This window comes from Pipistrellus kuhlii, unplaced genomic scaffold (assembly GCF_014108245.1).
Source record: "Pipistrellus kuhlii isolate mPipKuh1 unplaced genomic scaffold, mPipKuh1.p scaffold_m20_p_12, whole genome shotgun sequence".
NCBI lineage: Eukaryota > Metazoa > Chordata > Mammalia > Chiroptera > Vespertilionidae > Pipistrellus > Pipistrellus kuhlii.
In genome coordinates, this window is record NW_023425427.1 from 33213542 (window position 1) to 33229801 (window position 16260).

Genomic DNA, 16260 nt, shown 5'->3' on the forward strand with positions numbered 1-16260 from the left:
ATTTTTCAAAAATTATTGTCGCTGGAAAGATGATGGTGGCGAAAAGATTTCATGGAAGAACCTTGAGCACCGTGAGCAAGCAGTTCCCCTTGACCTCAGCAAGCCCATCCTGAAAATAAAAGAAAAACGAGCCCCACGTGTTGGAAACCATGTTCAAAAGCACGTTTCGTGATTCTCCCCCAAATTCTAAATTCTTAGCAGTCCGTTGCTGCTGCATTTGACCAGGTCGCTAAACTTGAGATCTAATTTAAAACGGTAAAATGAGCCCTAAAGAATGTGGCTTCAGTAAACGAGAGCCCCCCACAGCCACATCTGCTGTGTGCAAGGGATCGACTCCTTTTCCCGCCTCAGGAGGGTACTTATTATTTTTATTAATATGAAAAACAGATCCCCCCATGTTTGGGAACTTGACCCTCATAGTAACCTGATTCCATTAGCTGTAGTCACTGAGCGGTTTTAATCCTCTGAAATAAATTGCTAGTACATTTTCATCCTTAAGAAAGGAACACCGTGCAGAAATAATGTTTGTATAGACGGCAGCTAGGGACTATCATGTAACGTGCACATATATATTTCCCAACAGCCTCGGGCCTTTTTTCAGAACTCTGCAGCTCCACGTTTCTGCTGAAATACGTTCAGGTAGAACATGTAGGTTTCTTTCCCTTCCACAGTGCAGTGCAGGCAGATACTTCACAAACCCCCGGCATGTGATGGAGGGGCTGTTTGAGGACACCAACATGGTGCCTCGGCCTGTGAGCGCCTTCGGCCTGTGGTTGGGACGCCCCGTTACTCACTCTTTTCTCAGACTCCGCCGGGTGAGCCATCGATCCCCGGGCGTGTCACGGGCTGCTCTGTTGGGTTGAGTTTGGCATCCATTGCACTCAACCGAGCAGAATGTCCACATGACAAGCAGACTGAGAGATTCCCTCCCTCCACCCCTTTTAATTATGGTGACTTCAAGCCTTGCTACAAGGATAAAAATACTCCCTCCATATTTTATGTGTTCACCAGCCAGATAGCGCTCAGTCCAAATGGTAGCAGTGTAGTAGCAATCCATTTTCCTTTTGTTCCCATTCTCTTGGCGAAAATAAGACCTCACACTAACGCCTGTGGGCAAAGTTGCTTTAAGCCACCATAATAACCACGTGAGGTTTTTGTTGTTGTTGTTGGTGTGTGTGTGTGTGTGTGTGTGTGTGTGTGTGTGTGTGTGTTTTAAAATATACTTGGTGGTGTTAAGCACAGAAACATATCCAGAAGATGTTTTCTTTGAGTTGTAAGCTAGCATAAGAATATTGTATAGTCTGTAAAGTTGCAGAGGTGTCCCGTCCAAAATGTTTCAACTCTTTCAGCATATTGGAACTATGGGTAATAGACAAAGTGTTCTTTCTTAATGTGAGAAAAGTCTCTTTCTATCACTCTACTATTTTTTTTTTCTTTCTTACTTGCAAAATTTTCAAAGTTCCTTTCAAACATGCAAAAACCTTGGGGGATTACCTCACCGATGCCGGGAGGAGTCTGAGCCCATTTCTCAAGGAGGCAGGCCTTTCTGTCTAGCTGCGTGCCGCGTTCAGACAGGAGTTAATTGGCAAATTTATTTTTCTTATCCCCTCAGGCACCACCAAGTCTGAAGATCGTGCTGCTCTGCTGAAGAAATTCAACGAGCCCGGGTCCCAGTATTTCATTTTCTTGCTGAGCACGAGAGCGGGAGGCCTGGGCTTAAACCTCCAGGCCGCCGACACCGTGGTCATCTTTGACAGCGACTGGAACCCTCATCAGGTCTGCATGTCCCTGACTTAGCTGCCCAGCCTTCCCCCTGGAGAGGAGCTAAACCACCTGCTGTTCCATCGCTCACGCTGATGGGGCAGAGCACAGTTCTGCACGGTGGGCCGTGTTTGCGGAGGGAAAACAGCCCAGCACGTTATGATGGCTGTTTTCTCCTCTCCCTTAGAGCATATTAAGATGTCTTATTTGTACCTTTGATAGAGCTCAACTTTGGGGTGGAAACACTTAGTTTCTGCTTCATGTCAATCTCACTTCCTGGGATTGCCACCGAGCGAACGACACTTGGTGGAGGGTAACTCAACAGTGTTCCAAAGTAAAAACAGCCCCCGGAGCAGCTCGCGTGCAGGACTGGCCGTCCTCTGTGCCAGCCTCTTCATACGCATGCTCCGTCCGGTTCGCACACAGCCACGTGACATGGTGACTTCCCTCTGTGCTTCCTCACAGTGGAGAAGAAGGGATTTCAGGAAGTATAGGTCAAACGATGCATATATTGTAATTAAGTTCATAGTCTGTGTTTTGCTTGAAATCATCATCGGAAAATATTCTGTGGAGCATCAACTCTGCAATTCTTTTAGCTGGTAGGTTTGGCTTCCTTAGCGTTACCCTTTGGTGATTAATAAATAACCCAACGGGTCCCTTGTGGCCCTGGGCTAGTCAATTATGCTGGGGGTTGTGCACCTGCCTGTAAGTTAACGGGGTAGATGCTGTTGGTCAGGCTGGATTCCCATTGGAACAAACGTTAACTCGGATTGGTGAAAAGGGACACTGAAGCTCTCAGGTGTGAATACGAATTCTACGTCTGCTTCACCGGGGTTCCTCTCTGCACCTCGGCTTCCTCAGTGGTAAATGTGCAGACTCATACTGTTTTACTGGGTCGCTGTGACCATCGGGTGGGAAAGGCTTGTGGTGGATGTTTTGGGCAGGAAGGTGGGGTTCAAGGGTGCGTTAGAATGAAGAGCGAGATTTTACAGAAGCATCTGTGCCTGCTTCCCGTTCCCTGCTTCCCCAGTTTCTTGAAGGTGCCTCCCACCCATACAGACTCAATAGGCTTTTCTGTACATTCAGACGCCCCCAGTGGAGTCTGGCATAGGATTTCTCACACCGCTGATGAGCACTGACTTACAGAATAAGCCAGTGGTTCCGAACCTCAGGGTGGCCACCAACCCGACCGTTGCATATGCCCGCCCGTCACTCTCCTTAGGTGACTGCAGTGGAATTGTTGCTAAATCTTTCTGACCTTGATGAAGAGGGTTCCAAATCTTCAGGAAGTATTATAATGTAGTTTTACATCCCACACTGCATTCCAGAGCATCTGTAGAATTCGTATTGGTGTGAGAGCTCTGCGGTTCTCCTGTGGATTCAGCATCTGTTCCACAAACACTTCCCGAGTGGCCGCTGTGGCCCAGGCGCGGAGCTAGCTGGTGTCTAGGGGAAGGATTCGTGATTCCTCTCTTCCCGGGGGCTCAGTGTGGTTGGATGCTTAGATTCCCCTCCTTGCTGCTTCCTGAGTCTTCATTGAGAAAAAGTAACTTGCCTGTAGGAAAGTGGAGAGTTCACTAGATTTTATCTTCTGAGGTAAACATTTCTATGGCATCTTAGTTGCCCACTTTGTGTTGGCACAGTGCTAATTCTAAGACCCAAAGGAAATAACTTTCTGGAAATGCTAACTTACCATGATAAAGGATGCTGGGACATATATGCCTCTCTCTCTCTCTCTCTCTCTCTCTCTCTCTCTCTCTCTCTCACACACACACACACACACACACACACACACTTTTATGACCAGTACCTAAAGTGGAACTCCAGAATCAAAGTAGATTACATGAACACCAAACAGTTGGCTTTTAACTGTATTTGAATTAAAACTGAGACAACAAAATACAGGGCCCCAAGTTTTGGGAGGTCTAATTTACCACGAGTTTATCACATTGGGCCACATATTGCCATAGGTGGATTCGTTTATACCTGGTTTGGTCAGGTTAGCTGACCAGATTTTTCTTATCTATCACTTATGATCACTAGTTTACTAGTTTGGACAAACTGTTGTGTTTTTTTATTTTATTTTTTGAAATCAGTGATGTTAGAGTGATATAGATAAGTGCTCATTTCTTTTATTTAAAGAATAAGAACTAATTAAGCAACAACTCTTAATTAGGCATTTACTTAGCATAACTTATTTCATGCAGTCCTCAGAATATCTTAGATGTAAGGAAACCATCAACATTAACTTGCCCAGAACCACAGCCAGGTTCACACCATGTCTGCCTGGGTCTGGGTTTGCATCCTGGCTTTTGGCTCTTTTCATGTTGCAGAGCTCCCACAATGAAAGTTGTGGAACTTTTCTCTCTCTCTCTCTCTCTCTCTCTCTCTCTCTCTCTCTCTCTCTCTCTCTCTCTCTCTTTTTTTTTTTTTTTTTTTTTTTTTTTTTTTTTTTTACCTTGTTGGCTTCATACATGGAAAAAAATTGCTAGAATTATTCTTTATGGTGGTGAATCACAATGAAGGCATATTGATGAAATAGGGGATTTATTTTATCTGGGTGGACAGAGTAAAGATAGAAGCCTTAAAGATGCTAATTGAAAGCCCTAGAAGCAAAGCTTGAACAGGGATGTGGAATTAGCCATAAGAGTCCCCAGGGTTACCAAGACTTTTTATCTCCAAACTGTGGATTGGAAACCTGGGTTTGTACTTTCATTTTTAATCCATGGGACTGAAGCTGTATTCCTACAAAATGGCCAACCACAGAGTCACCTCGGAGGCCTTGTTCTCGGGCTGTTTTTGGCTCCAGATATAATCACACCCAAATCACTGTGAGGAAATTTCAGACCACCAAGACCTCAGAAATATTGAATCATCCATTCAGTAATTACAACTCTTACTTCCTTGTCACAATACCCTCCCCACCCCCGGCATTCTGGCTCAGGGACTCACAGGGTAACGTTGCATAAACTTCTTCAGCCGAGAAATCTAATTTTTGCCACTTTCCAGACTGATAGAGGGCCTTACACAACAAAGAAGCACCACTCTACCAGAAACGGTGAGGCACTCAGCACTGCCACCATCACAGAAGAAAAACAAAACATTGCAATAAGTGCCCGACAGTCTAAGACCTTTTTACTCTGTCTGTGGATGTCCCACACCCTCTGCCTCCTCACCTGCCACTTTCTGCTGCCACCTGCATCCACTGTTCTGTGGTTTACCCACTTCTTCTAGGATAGGGGTCAAAACTGTGACCTACGGGCCGAGTCTGGCCCGCCACCTGTACTTGTAGGACCTGCAAACAAAGAACGATTTTCACACTTGAAAATATAAAGTAAAATTGGAGAGAGAAAAAACCCAACCAGCCTTTTGGTGAGAACAGTTGCCCAGTGTTTGCTCTGGGCCCAGACAGCTGGGGCTCCTGGACTCCTGGTGGAAGTGGTGTCTGACCCCGTTCTGGGAGACAGTCAAGAGGTTGATGTGACATGCCGAAGTCAGTTTGGCTCAGTGGATAGAGCATCTACCTGCGGACTGAAGGGTCCCAGGTTGGATTCTGGTCAAGGACATATACCTTGGTTGCAGGCACATCCCCAGTGGGGGGTGTGTGCAGGAGGCAGCTGGTCAATGTTTCTCTCTCATTGATGTTTCTAGCTCTCTATCCCTCTCCCTTCCTCTCTGTAAAAAAAAATCAATAGTGTGTATATATATATATATATATATATATATATATACACACACTATTGGTTTTTTTACATATATATATATATGTATTTTAAAAGAGGTTGATGAGCCGAGACCGGTTTGGCCCAATGGATAGAGCGTCGGCTTGGGGACTGAAGGGACCTGGGTTCGATTCCGGTCAAGGGCATGTACCTTGGTTGCGGGCATATCCCCAGTGGGGGGTGTGCAAGAGGCAGCTGATCGATGACTCTCTCTCATCGATGTTTCTAGCTCTCTATCTCTCTCCCTTCCTCCCTGTACAAAAATCAATAAAATATATATTTTAAAAAAAAAGATTTTAAAAGAGGTTGATGACATAAAACCTGCCACATTGGCTCCTGCTTAGCGACGTGTTAGAGAGACGATTGAACTAAAGGCTTGAAAATGAGGTTTAGGGATTTCCCCCCTCCCCCCTCTGGATTTTAATTATCCACCTCACTTTCTCCTCTTTGGAAAATAATGGAGATTGGATGAGTCCCAGCTGCGTTCATGGTTCAGCTGTCCAATATTTATATTAAATTTCTCAAATATTCTGAGGGAAAAACTTTTGCCTGATAAGTCATTTGACTGTACAGGTCCCAGCAGCAAAGCCAGAGCTCCTGGGCAGACCCCGGCCTGCTGCCTCCCTGGGCCGCCCGCCCTGGTGACAGGAAACCTGTCTGGGTGAGAGGATGGGCTTACAGCTGTGGAGCACCAGCTGTGCCCAGTCAGTGCCAGGGACGCAGGATACAGGGATCAGACCTTCGCCTTAAAAATGTATACAGGTCTAATGGGGGGCACCATGAAACAACTAATTAGCATTTCCCCAGAGGACACCCCCTGGACCAGAAGGAATGAAACTGATAAACCAAGTTTTTAAATTTGCCTTAAAACTAGGTAACTGCTCCATAGTGTTATGAAGGATTTTATTTAAAGATTTCATTAAAATCTTTTTCTTTTCTTTTAAAAATATTTTTATTGATTTTAGAGAGGGAGGTAGAGAGAGAGAAAGAAACATCAATGATGAGAATCATTGATCGGCTGCCACTCTGGGAATCTCGCCTCAACCTGGCATGTGCCCTGACTGGGAATCGAACGGTGACCTCCTGGTTCATAGGTTGATATTGAACCACTGAGCCATGCCGGCTGGGCAAAACCCTTTTCTTATTAGAAGACTAATAAATGTTTAAAGCAGGGGGGAAAAAACAAAAACAAAAAAACAGGAAAATAAAATGAAGAACATTTAGTAATACCTATAATTTTATTACCTGGAGATATAAACAATAATTGGCTTGGTGGTGTTTGTCCTTCCTGCCTTTTCTTGGTATAAATACCCACATATAAGATCACCATACACATACTCATATCTCACTTGTTTTCATATATACATTTTCACTTATAGCTTTATGTCATTAAATCTTCTACAATATAGTTTTTATGATACTATTTTGGTATATGCATATAGTTGAAGGCTAATTTTATTTAATATTTTATTATTTAATGTTTCCTTAATTCTGCTTTAAAAAAAGAAAAAAAGACACTATTAGTAATATATAATGCTGAGAGGTCCATCCTTCTTTGTATATCTTTGTTCCCCATCCATGATTATTTTTTTAGGACAGATTTTCAGAAGTGAAATTTCTGGGTCAGGGGCCATACCCAGTTTTAGCACTTTTGATACATAGTGCCAAATATCTATCCCCAAAAAGTTTTTTTTAAAAAAAATAGTACCAGTACACTAGTCTACTAGGAATCCTTTTCACTCCCCAAACTAAATTTTGAGTCTTTAACAGAATTAGATCCCAGGAATTTGCTACATGAGCAATCACTGTATATCTAATGTATGTATGTATGTATGTATGTATGTATATGTATGTATAACTCAGTGATTTAAAAAAAATATATATTTTTTATTGGTATCAGAGAGGAAGGGAGAAGGAGAGATAGAAGCATAAATGATGAGAAACCATCATTGATCGGCTGCCTCTTGCATGCCTCCTACTGGGGATGGAGCCAGGCATGTGCCCTGACAGGGATTCCATCCAGTTCATAGGCCGAAACTCAGTCACTGAGCCATGCCAGCTGGGCTCAGTGACGTTTTAACACTTTATGGGTGATTCTTGCAACTTAAAGTTAGTTGTAGGTAACATCAGATTTACTGGTTTTTGGGTTATTTTTTATTGTAGTTAGGGATTAATATTGATGGTGAACCTGGGGACAGATAAAAACAACCTCAGACCTGGATTTCAAAGCCTGAGGTTGGCTCGGCTAATTTCAACCCAGGTTCCCTCAACTGGGAACGAGGGCCTTGAATTGTTCCAAAGAAGAGAGCTTATATATTTTAAAAAGGAAAGCAACATCTTCCATCAGTGAAGGTGGAGTCAAGTGAGCCTCCCACAATCCCCTCCCAGTAGGTGACTAGTTTGCTGGCTCATCAAGGCACCTGGCCCTCACGGCGCCCTGTTCTCGCCCGCAGGACCTGCAAGCCCAGGACCGGGCCCACCGCATCGGCCAGCAGAACGAGGTGCGGGTGCTGCGGCTCTGCACGGTGAACAGCGTGGAGGAAAAGATCCTGGCCGCCGCCAAGTACAAGCTCAACGTGGATCAGAAGGTGATCCAGGCGGGCATGTTCGACCAGAAGTCTTCGAGCCACGAGCGGAGGGCGTTCCTGCAGGCCATCCTGGAGCACGAGGAGGAGAATGAGGTATGAGAGAGGCACCTGCCTGAAATCTATCAGCGGCCTTTGGTCTCCGGCCATTAGGAGCAGCCTCTGTGTTCCTTAAAGAACGTCCTGGGCCCGAGTTAAAGAAAAAAGAATAAATTTGCTGCCATCTTCCATCCCCAGCACAGAAAGCCTGTGGGGGTTTTCCAAGAGTGTCTTCAAAGCTGTTGCCATGGGCACCTCAAGGCTTGGGCCGCCCCCGCGATGCTTCCCTGGGGCCTCCTGGAGGCGCAGGCAGCCTGCCTATGGTGCTGTCAGAGCTGCTGTCTGCAGGGGGGTGAGGAGAGTGCAGAGGCCCCTGTCAGGGTCAGACCCCTGATGAGACGGGACGGCCCTGGGGGGGGGGGGGGAGACCCTCCTTGCCTTTCCCTCCGCCATCCCGCAGAGCCCTCTGTCTCCCACGGGAGATCACAGCACTCCCGTCCTTTGTAGGACAAGCCTCCCCGGCCTTGGGAAGAGAGGACCTGCCCTGGTTTAGAGAGAAGGCAGGGTCGCCTGGAGCTTGGCGGGGAGATGTTGATCTCTCCCAGCCCTGAGGGGGGCGCAGGGCGGAGCCCGGAGTGGACATCCAAGCATCTCACTTCTCTGAGCCGCCTGCAGGGGCTCCAGACACCTGCCAGGCCACCAGCGTGCCGGACACGTTACGGTTTTCTGGGTGGCCTGTGTCGGATGTGAAGGCGTTCAGGGACACGGAGACGGCAGTCAAAGGCTCTGGTCCTGAGTGTCTGGGGCCGCGTGGGCTGCCCTCTCTGCCAGGCTATCCATTACTAGGACACATGGACCCCAGGAAGAGTGACTGCCCGCTTCCCATTGGGTTTGTTCTCCCGGAGGGTCCGGCCACCGCGGGCAGGCTTCCCGCCGGCTGACAAGGGAAGCTTTTCATCGGGGCGCGGGGACGTGCAGGCCCCCCAGGCATGGGCCACGAAAGGCCAGCGTGGTTCCGGGAAGGGTGAGCAGAGCAGGACACCCCCTCTCTTGTGGCTTTCTTTCCTCTCCAGAAGTTCCGTGCACGGACTCTGTCCTGAGTCCCAGCCCACCTCCAGCTCTGCTGCGTCTCTGTCACATGAAGTGGGATATTTGGGCACACTGACCGTAGTCAATCTAAAGATAAACTAGAATAGACCATTTTTCAAAACATCCCTTTTTCACTTGCGTTCATTTTATGTTATCTCAGGAGCCCACAGTCACCTCATTTAAGCTGTCGTACACTCACACTCTTTCTAGACCAAAATGCCTCTTTTTAAGAAATTGGATGCTCAGAATTCTGGGTTGTCCTCTTTCTCCCCTCTGTCGCTACTGCCCATTCGGTGTTTTGGTTTTTTTAAAATATACTTTATTGATTTTTTACAGAGAGGAGGAGAAAGGGATAGAGACCTAGAAACGTCGATGAGAGAGAAACATCAACCAGCTGCCTCTTGCACACCCCCTACGGGAGGTGCCCGCAACCAATGTACATGCCATTGACCCGAATCGAACCTGGGATCTTTCAGACCGCAGACAGACGCTCTACCATTGAGCCAAACCGGTTTCAGCCCATTTGGTTTTTAACAAGTTCACTCAGCATGTGATAACAATAATTTGCAAGGTCACATTCCATAGGATATGCCCAACTTTTAAAATCCTTGTTTTAAGTGCAGCCAATCATAAGGTAGCATTTCTGAAAGCTCGAGAACTTCCGGTTTCTGAGGAGTTTGCAGAGATCATGTTCCTTCGTTTAACATAATATAACGTGAAAATGTTATCCCTTAAATTGCCTTTTCTACTTCATTTCAATTGCTTTAATTAAGTATACTGTTATAGGGGCTTTGTTATTCAGTTGTCTTATTCACACGTCTCACCATTAGCATAATAATGCCAACTGGTATACACTGACTAAACATACCTTAAAGGCTGGATATTTGCATAGTTATGATTTTTATGGTCTTGCTCTGTGCCTAGTCTCAAAAGTTTCCCATACTCGTGTTTTTTGTAAGGCTTTGAAAATGAGCATTTAAATTTGCGGTTAAGGCTAATAGCGTTAAAAGAATTAATGTTAGGCACTTTTTTCTTGTGGCTTTCCTTATGTAAATATATGGTGTAAATGCCACACCCATTTTGCAAATGAGGTCACTGAGGCAGGGAGACATTAAGTAATTTGTTTTAAAAGTAAGGGAATCAAGGTTCACGCCCAAGAGACTTGCCCTCCCTAAATAGACTTTGCTCTGGGAAGAGGGTTTGAACAGCTTGGAAAACACTGATGGCCAGGACTGCACCCCGTGGGCCTTCTCTTTCTTCTCCGGCCTGAGGAACGGGGCCCCTGTGGCCTGGAGGACAGGTTCTCCTCACCCGTTTGTGCCTCCCTCTCAGTCACCGCCCTCCCTCCCTCCGCCTGTGAAATCATTCTCTGTCTCACCCCCCAGGAAGAAGACGAAGTCCCGGACGACGAGACTCTGAACCAAATGATCGCTCGGCGAGAAGAAGAATTTGATCTTTTCATGGTAATATTATAGAAAATCCCGGAAACCGCCGCCGCACCCCCCCCCGCCCCCTTTGCTATGAGCGCCAGGTGCCCGGGGCCTGCGTGCCTGGCGGCGTTGCATTTCTGAAGCCTGTGCCCCTCCTTCAGGTCACAGGCTGCTGGCGGGCTGGGATCAGCCCGCCGGCCGTGTTTTGTTTGGCCCACGCAGCGTTTTGTAAAATGTTGAACTTGTTGCCAACATAAAAAAAGAATCCCAATTTCTGGCTTCTCTTAAAAGAGAGAGAGAGAGAGAGAGAGAGAGAGAGAGAGAGAGAGAGAGAGAGAGAGAGAGGGCAATACCAGGCCCGCATCTCCATAGAAACAGTGGGCTGGAAGCTGACCACAGACCCTCATACCCAGGTCATTTCTAATGGGGGCTGGGAGGGGGGTGAGGGCGGGCGGAGAGCATCCTTCCGGAAACCTGCCCTCCTCCCAGGACAGGGTTCACAGCTCTCCCCTAGCTGTCTCCTTACAGAATCAAAACAAGCCTGCCCCCTGTGGGGGGTGGGAGGGCAGCAACTAGAAAACAAGGTGGAGCCTCTTGCTGTTGAGAGCAAATGGGACCCTCCCCGTGGGCATCAAGGTGTAGCCTTCACTTAAAGACCAAAACTGGCTGGATTTTACTGGCACAAAGCAGATGGATGTAAAGAACCTTGACATTTGAGGATTTAACGGCCGTGGCTTCGACCTTGATGTTTCATCTAATTCTGCCGACACCTGAGTTTGATTTATGAGTGTGGCCCGCTGCAAGATCAGTGTGTGGGCCGAAACCGGTTTGGCTCAGTGGATAGAGCATCGGCCTGCGGACTGAAAGGTCCCAGGTTCAATTCCGGTCAAGGGCATGTACCTTGGTTGCGGGCACATCCCCAGTAGGGAGTGTGCGAGAGGCAGCTGATTAAAATATATTTAAAAAAAAAAAAACAAGATTTTTTTTTAAAAAAAAAAGATCAATGGGTGGGAGCAAGTCCCTTGGCCATGAGAAGGGAAGCTCTCAGGAGTAAGCTTTTATTACCTTCTAAGGCATTTGCTATAGCAATCTTATTTACCGTACCTGTTTATCCTCAATGCTCAAGACATCAGGTAGTTACTCGATAAATATTTATCGAGTGAGTGGCGGCATTTGCAGCACAGCAGGCCTTGTCAGGACATCAGTTGAGATATACAAAGGATATACAAACTTGCGAGGCTCCCCCTCCAGCACCTTCCAAACTTATAACATGTAGCCTGACTGTGGAGTGAGTGAATCCATCTCAACTCTAACCCTGGCTTTTGAATGCAGCAGAGCCCCCAAAGCAGAAGTCCCGTGGGTCTCAGACAGGTAACTTGCATAAGCGAAACAAGTGGACAGGGACCGGTGGGTGGTGTGAACCGGAGCTGCATTGTCTAAGGCACATGTGTCAAACACAAGGCCCGCGGGCCAAATCCGTCCCGCCAGGCCTTGCAATGTGGCCCGCACCGCGCTGTCATCACTGCACTCCGCTGCGTTTCCATCACAATGACAGTTTATGACTGTTCAGTAAACCATTCGGCCCGCGATTTAGGCTGGATTTTAGATTTTGGCCCCTTCTCTGATTGAGTTCGACACCCCTAGTCTAAGGGCACAGAGCTGCAAGCCCCACGAAGCTAGGCATTCCAGATTTTCAAGAGGCGCTGGAAATCTGGGCTTTTACATGTCATCTCTGGATTTCAAAATGTTTGCAGCTAAATTCAGTTTTTTATTATTACATAACACTGCAGGCCAAACAAAACACGACTGTTGGCCAAATATGACCCACAGGGTTTGCAATCTCCGCCTTGTTAGCCTAGCCCTAGACGGTCTGAGCAGCGGACTCCAGCTGTGTGGAGGCTGAGGTTATTTCTGAGATCTGGTGTTTTCTGTCTAGGGAACAATGATTATGTCCACACATAATGATTCAGGATGAAAGACATTCCATTCTTTCTCAGGAAACGTTTAGGTAGCCATGGGAATAGCTCTGAACCTGGGATGTGCACATTTCCCCCCTTCTACATGAACCCCCTACCCAGGTCTGGCCATTTTGGAGAGAACTGACACACACACAAAAAGAGACATTAACAAGCATGGTCTACATGGGATGCTAGTAAAACCTAAATGTCTTAAACTAGTATTGTTGGTCACCACCCTTACAGAGTGTAGCCTCTATTTAGGTAGAGGAGCTAGCGATACACACAGGAAATAGACATCTTTCCTCCCCCAGAGGGACTTATTGAAATGTAGATTCCTGGGAGCCTGCAGGTGGGAAGCCCTTTGCTTCCCTGGCTCCTCACTGGTGGGTAGGCATTCAGCTCTGCTCTAGCCTCACCTGCTTCGGAGACCCTGAAATGGTAAGCTGCCTGCCTTTGTACGAATCAGGTTGGGCCCCAAAATAAGGAGCAAAGAGTACTTCTTTTTTCTTACTTTTGGGCTGGGTATTTGTAGAATTTGTATTTACATTTGGGAGTGGGGACGTTGGGAACTGGAATGTCTAGCCAAGGCTTTTCATTTGGAACTATGTTACCGTGCAAAAACAGGCCTGGAACCGGTGAAGGTGGTTAAGGAACACTTTTTTTGTAGGTACTTTGATTTTGTGAATGTTCTCCTCGTTTCTTAAAAGGTTGATTTCTCATTTTTGGATTATATTTTTGAGTTCGTTTTTTGTTTTTTGTCGTTTTCATTGAATTTATTGGGATGACATTGGTGAAAACATTATATAAGTTTCAGGTGTACTTTATGATACAATATCTGTATAGTCCATTAAGTGTGTTTCAATCTTATATTCAGCTGGCTGACTTTCTAACTCACCGTTCATGAACACCTCCACCAGGGGGCAGGAAATCAAATTTGAATCCTTGCCAGCTACTCTGATTAAAAAGTTTAGTGAGAAACAATGGAATGTGAGCTAGATTTGGATTTCAGTATTTAAACTCTTTATTCGTTATTATAAAAGAGTCAGTTCTCTGTAAAATGAACCCAAACTTTTTAAAACAACAGGCACTGTAGTTAAATAACAAATTAAGCAGATAGTCTCTTTAAAAATAAAACATTTCTCTTGAACATTTTTCTTCTAAAAATGTGACCTGAAGAAAGTTATCTCTCATACTGACTACCTGTGAATTTTACCTAAAAAGATTTTGACTGGTCAAGGTACATATCTGAAACATTTTGCTAATATTAAACACTAAGCGTTTAGTTGCTATGTTCCCTACAAAGGCAAGAAGTACTTTTAAAAATACCTGTTAGCACAAGGTTTATTAGCGGGCTTTAAGACAAATATAAGCAGGTAATATCTGAACAATAAATAAGACTTATTTAAATATCAATTTTGGATTGTGTACCGGAATTCTGCAAGTAGAAACCTCTGGGAAGAGATGCAGTCATCAGAACTTTTAGCTGATTAAAAATCGCATCAACCCTTCCTAAAAGGGAAAAAAAGCAAGCGTAGTTTGTTTTCTTTCGTATCAGCAAAGACTATTTTACCCATGTGGACAGTGTGTGGCAGGTCATTTTACAGATCTTGGTATAAGTAACAGTAGTAGCCTAACCAAAAATTGAAGTGACTATTTTGTCATCTCATTGCAGCACAGTGGTCGGCAAACTCATTAGTCAACAGAGCCAAATATCAACAGTACAACGATTGAAATTTCTTTTGAGAGCCAAATTTTTTAAACTTAAACTTCATCTAACGCCATTTCTTCAAAATAGACTCATCCAGGCCGTGGTATTTTGTGGAAGAGCCAAAGAGCCGCAGTTTGCCAACTGCTGTCGTAGCACATTACCAAAAAAAAAAAAAAAAAAAGTTTTCCTTCTCAGCTATCTAACAACTATTAAAACTACCTAAAGAGGCTCCTTGATGGGTAGATTGAGTGTTAACAAGGCATCCTCTGTGTGCTGATAACAGATTGGTGGCTCCCTTTCTGAGAGTAAAGCAGCAGAAGGTAGGGTGTCGAACAGCCTCTCCAGCTAACTCTAGCCCATGGCAATGGCATAAATGGCATGGCCACATTTTATCCCCCAGTGAGCCTCTGCCGTGCTCCAAGCCCACCCATTTGGGAATATAGTGATTTCCAAATATGTTTAAGCATTGTCTAAGGGGCTTTGAACTTTAATTTTTAAATAGATTCTAGAGTTCAGTTTTGGATTTGAATAGAAATTTCACTTACATTCTGTTATCAGTTTTAGCTCTTACAGAAAAATTGTATTGAACCAAAGAAAAAAAGAGGGAAAAGATAAACCATTTAATGGTTAATGGTCTATTCAGTTGTAGAAATGGCACATCAGTTGGTGATATATATATATATATATATATATATATATATATATATGTGTGTGTGTGTGTGTGTGTGTGTGTGTGTGTGTGTGTATATATATATATATATATATATATACACACACACACATATATGGTATGTTGCAATTCACTGGAGATTTTGTTTGCTTTCTTTAGCTATCAAATTATAGGTTAAAATCATATTTGTAGCACTTTATAAGTGCACAGAGCATGGGAAAATAGGCATTTTTGAAGGTTATAAAAGAATACAAAAGAGAGCCATTTCCGTAATAACTTGACCAGTGGAGATGAGATTATATCTGAGGTCTGATTCTCATGGTATAATATTTTCGTAAGAGTTAAACTTTATAAAGCTAAAGAATTGAGGGACATTCCTCACAGAGCCCATGACATACTGAAAACTTAATACACTCATGGCCGACTGACTGATCAAACCATTTATGTGCCCTCATGTCCAAGTCCAGCCGAAGGTAGTGGCCATCTGTCATTTCCCAGTTGTTCAATCAAAAGCCTGAGCCCTATAGATTAGGATTTTTAAAAAAATACTTGAAGGATACTTTTATGCCAGGGCAGCAATGGATTGTATCAGCAGGGCTCATATTTATTAAATACATCCCAGTTTGAATCTTCTCACTATTACAAGGGGAAGCTTTGCACACATATAGACTAAGAAAAGGAATTTGTAAAGATTTTTTTAAAAAATATTTTTTAAACATATTTTATTAATCTTTTTTTTAACAAGAGGAAGGGAGAGGGATAGAGAGCTAGAAACATAGATCAGCTGCCTCCTGCACACCCCCTACTGGGGATGTGCCTGCAACCAATGTACATGCCCTTGACCAGAATCGAACCTGTGACCTTTCAGTCCGCAGGCCAATGCTCTATCCACTGAGCCAAACCGGTTAGGGCCATGGGTACGAAGGAAGGGAAGAGACTACTAGAGCCTCCAGAAGAGAGAGTCCCCATGGGCAGGACAAGCTGAGAGGGAGGCGATCGGTGAGGTCCGCTGTGCTGTCCGGTCCATGCGGCACCGGGCGCCTCCCTCACGGATGGACCTTCTGTTCTCGCCCTCAGCGCATGGACATGGACCGGCGCAGGGAGGATGCCCGCAACCCGAAGCGCAAGCCCCGCCTCATGGAGGAGGACGAGCTGCCCTCCTGGATCATTAAGGACGACGCGGAAGTGGAGCGGCTCACCTGTGAGGAGGAGGAGGAGAAGATATTTGGGAGGGGCTCCCGCCAGCGCCGGGACGTGGACTACAGCGACGCCCTCACGGAGAAGCAGTGGCTGCGGGT

At 45.4% G+C, this 16260-nt stretch overlaps 1 protein-coding gene across 7 annotated transcripts in view; it reads left to right on the forward strand.

Moving 5' to 3' along the window:
- SMARCA2 (SWI/SNF related, matrix associated, actin dependent regulator of chromatin, subfamily a, member 2) overlaps positions 1 to 16260 on the forward strand; it is a 169228-nt gene that overhangs the window by 91938 nt on the left and 61030 nt on the right. For all 7 annotated transcript variants that reach the window (XR_006741294.1, XR_004987180.2, XM_036433911.2 and 4 more), the window contains 4 exons: positions 1613 to 1776; positions 7937 to 8164; positions 10582 to 10659; positions 16040 to 16258. Coding sequence is in view for 5 of the 7 variants with exons in the window: in XM_036433911.2 (XP_036289804.1) it covers positions 1613 to 1776; positions 7937 to 8164; positions 10582 to 10659; positions 16040 to 16258 (689 nt within the window). In the remaining 2 variants the exon portion in view is untranslated. The remainder of the gene's footprint in view (positions 1 to 1612; positions 1777 to 7936; positions 8165 to 10581; positions 10660 to 16039; positions 16259 to 16260) is intronic.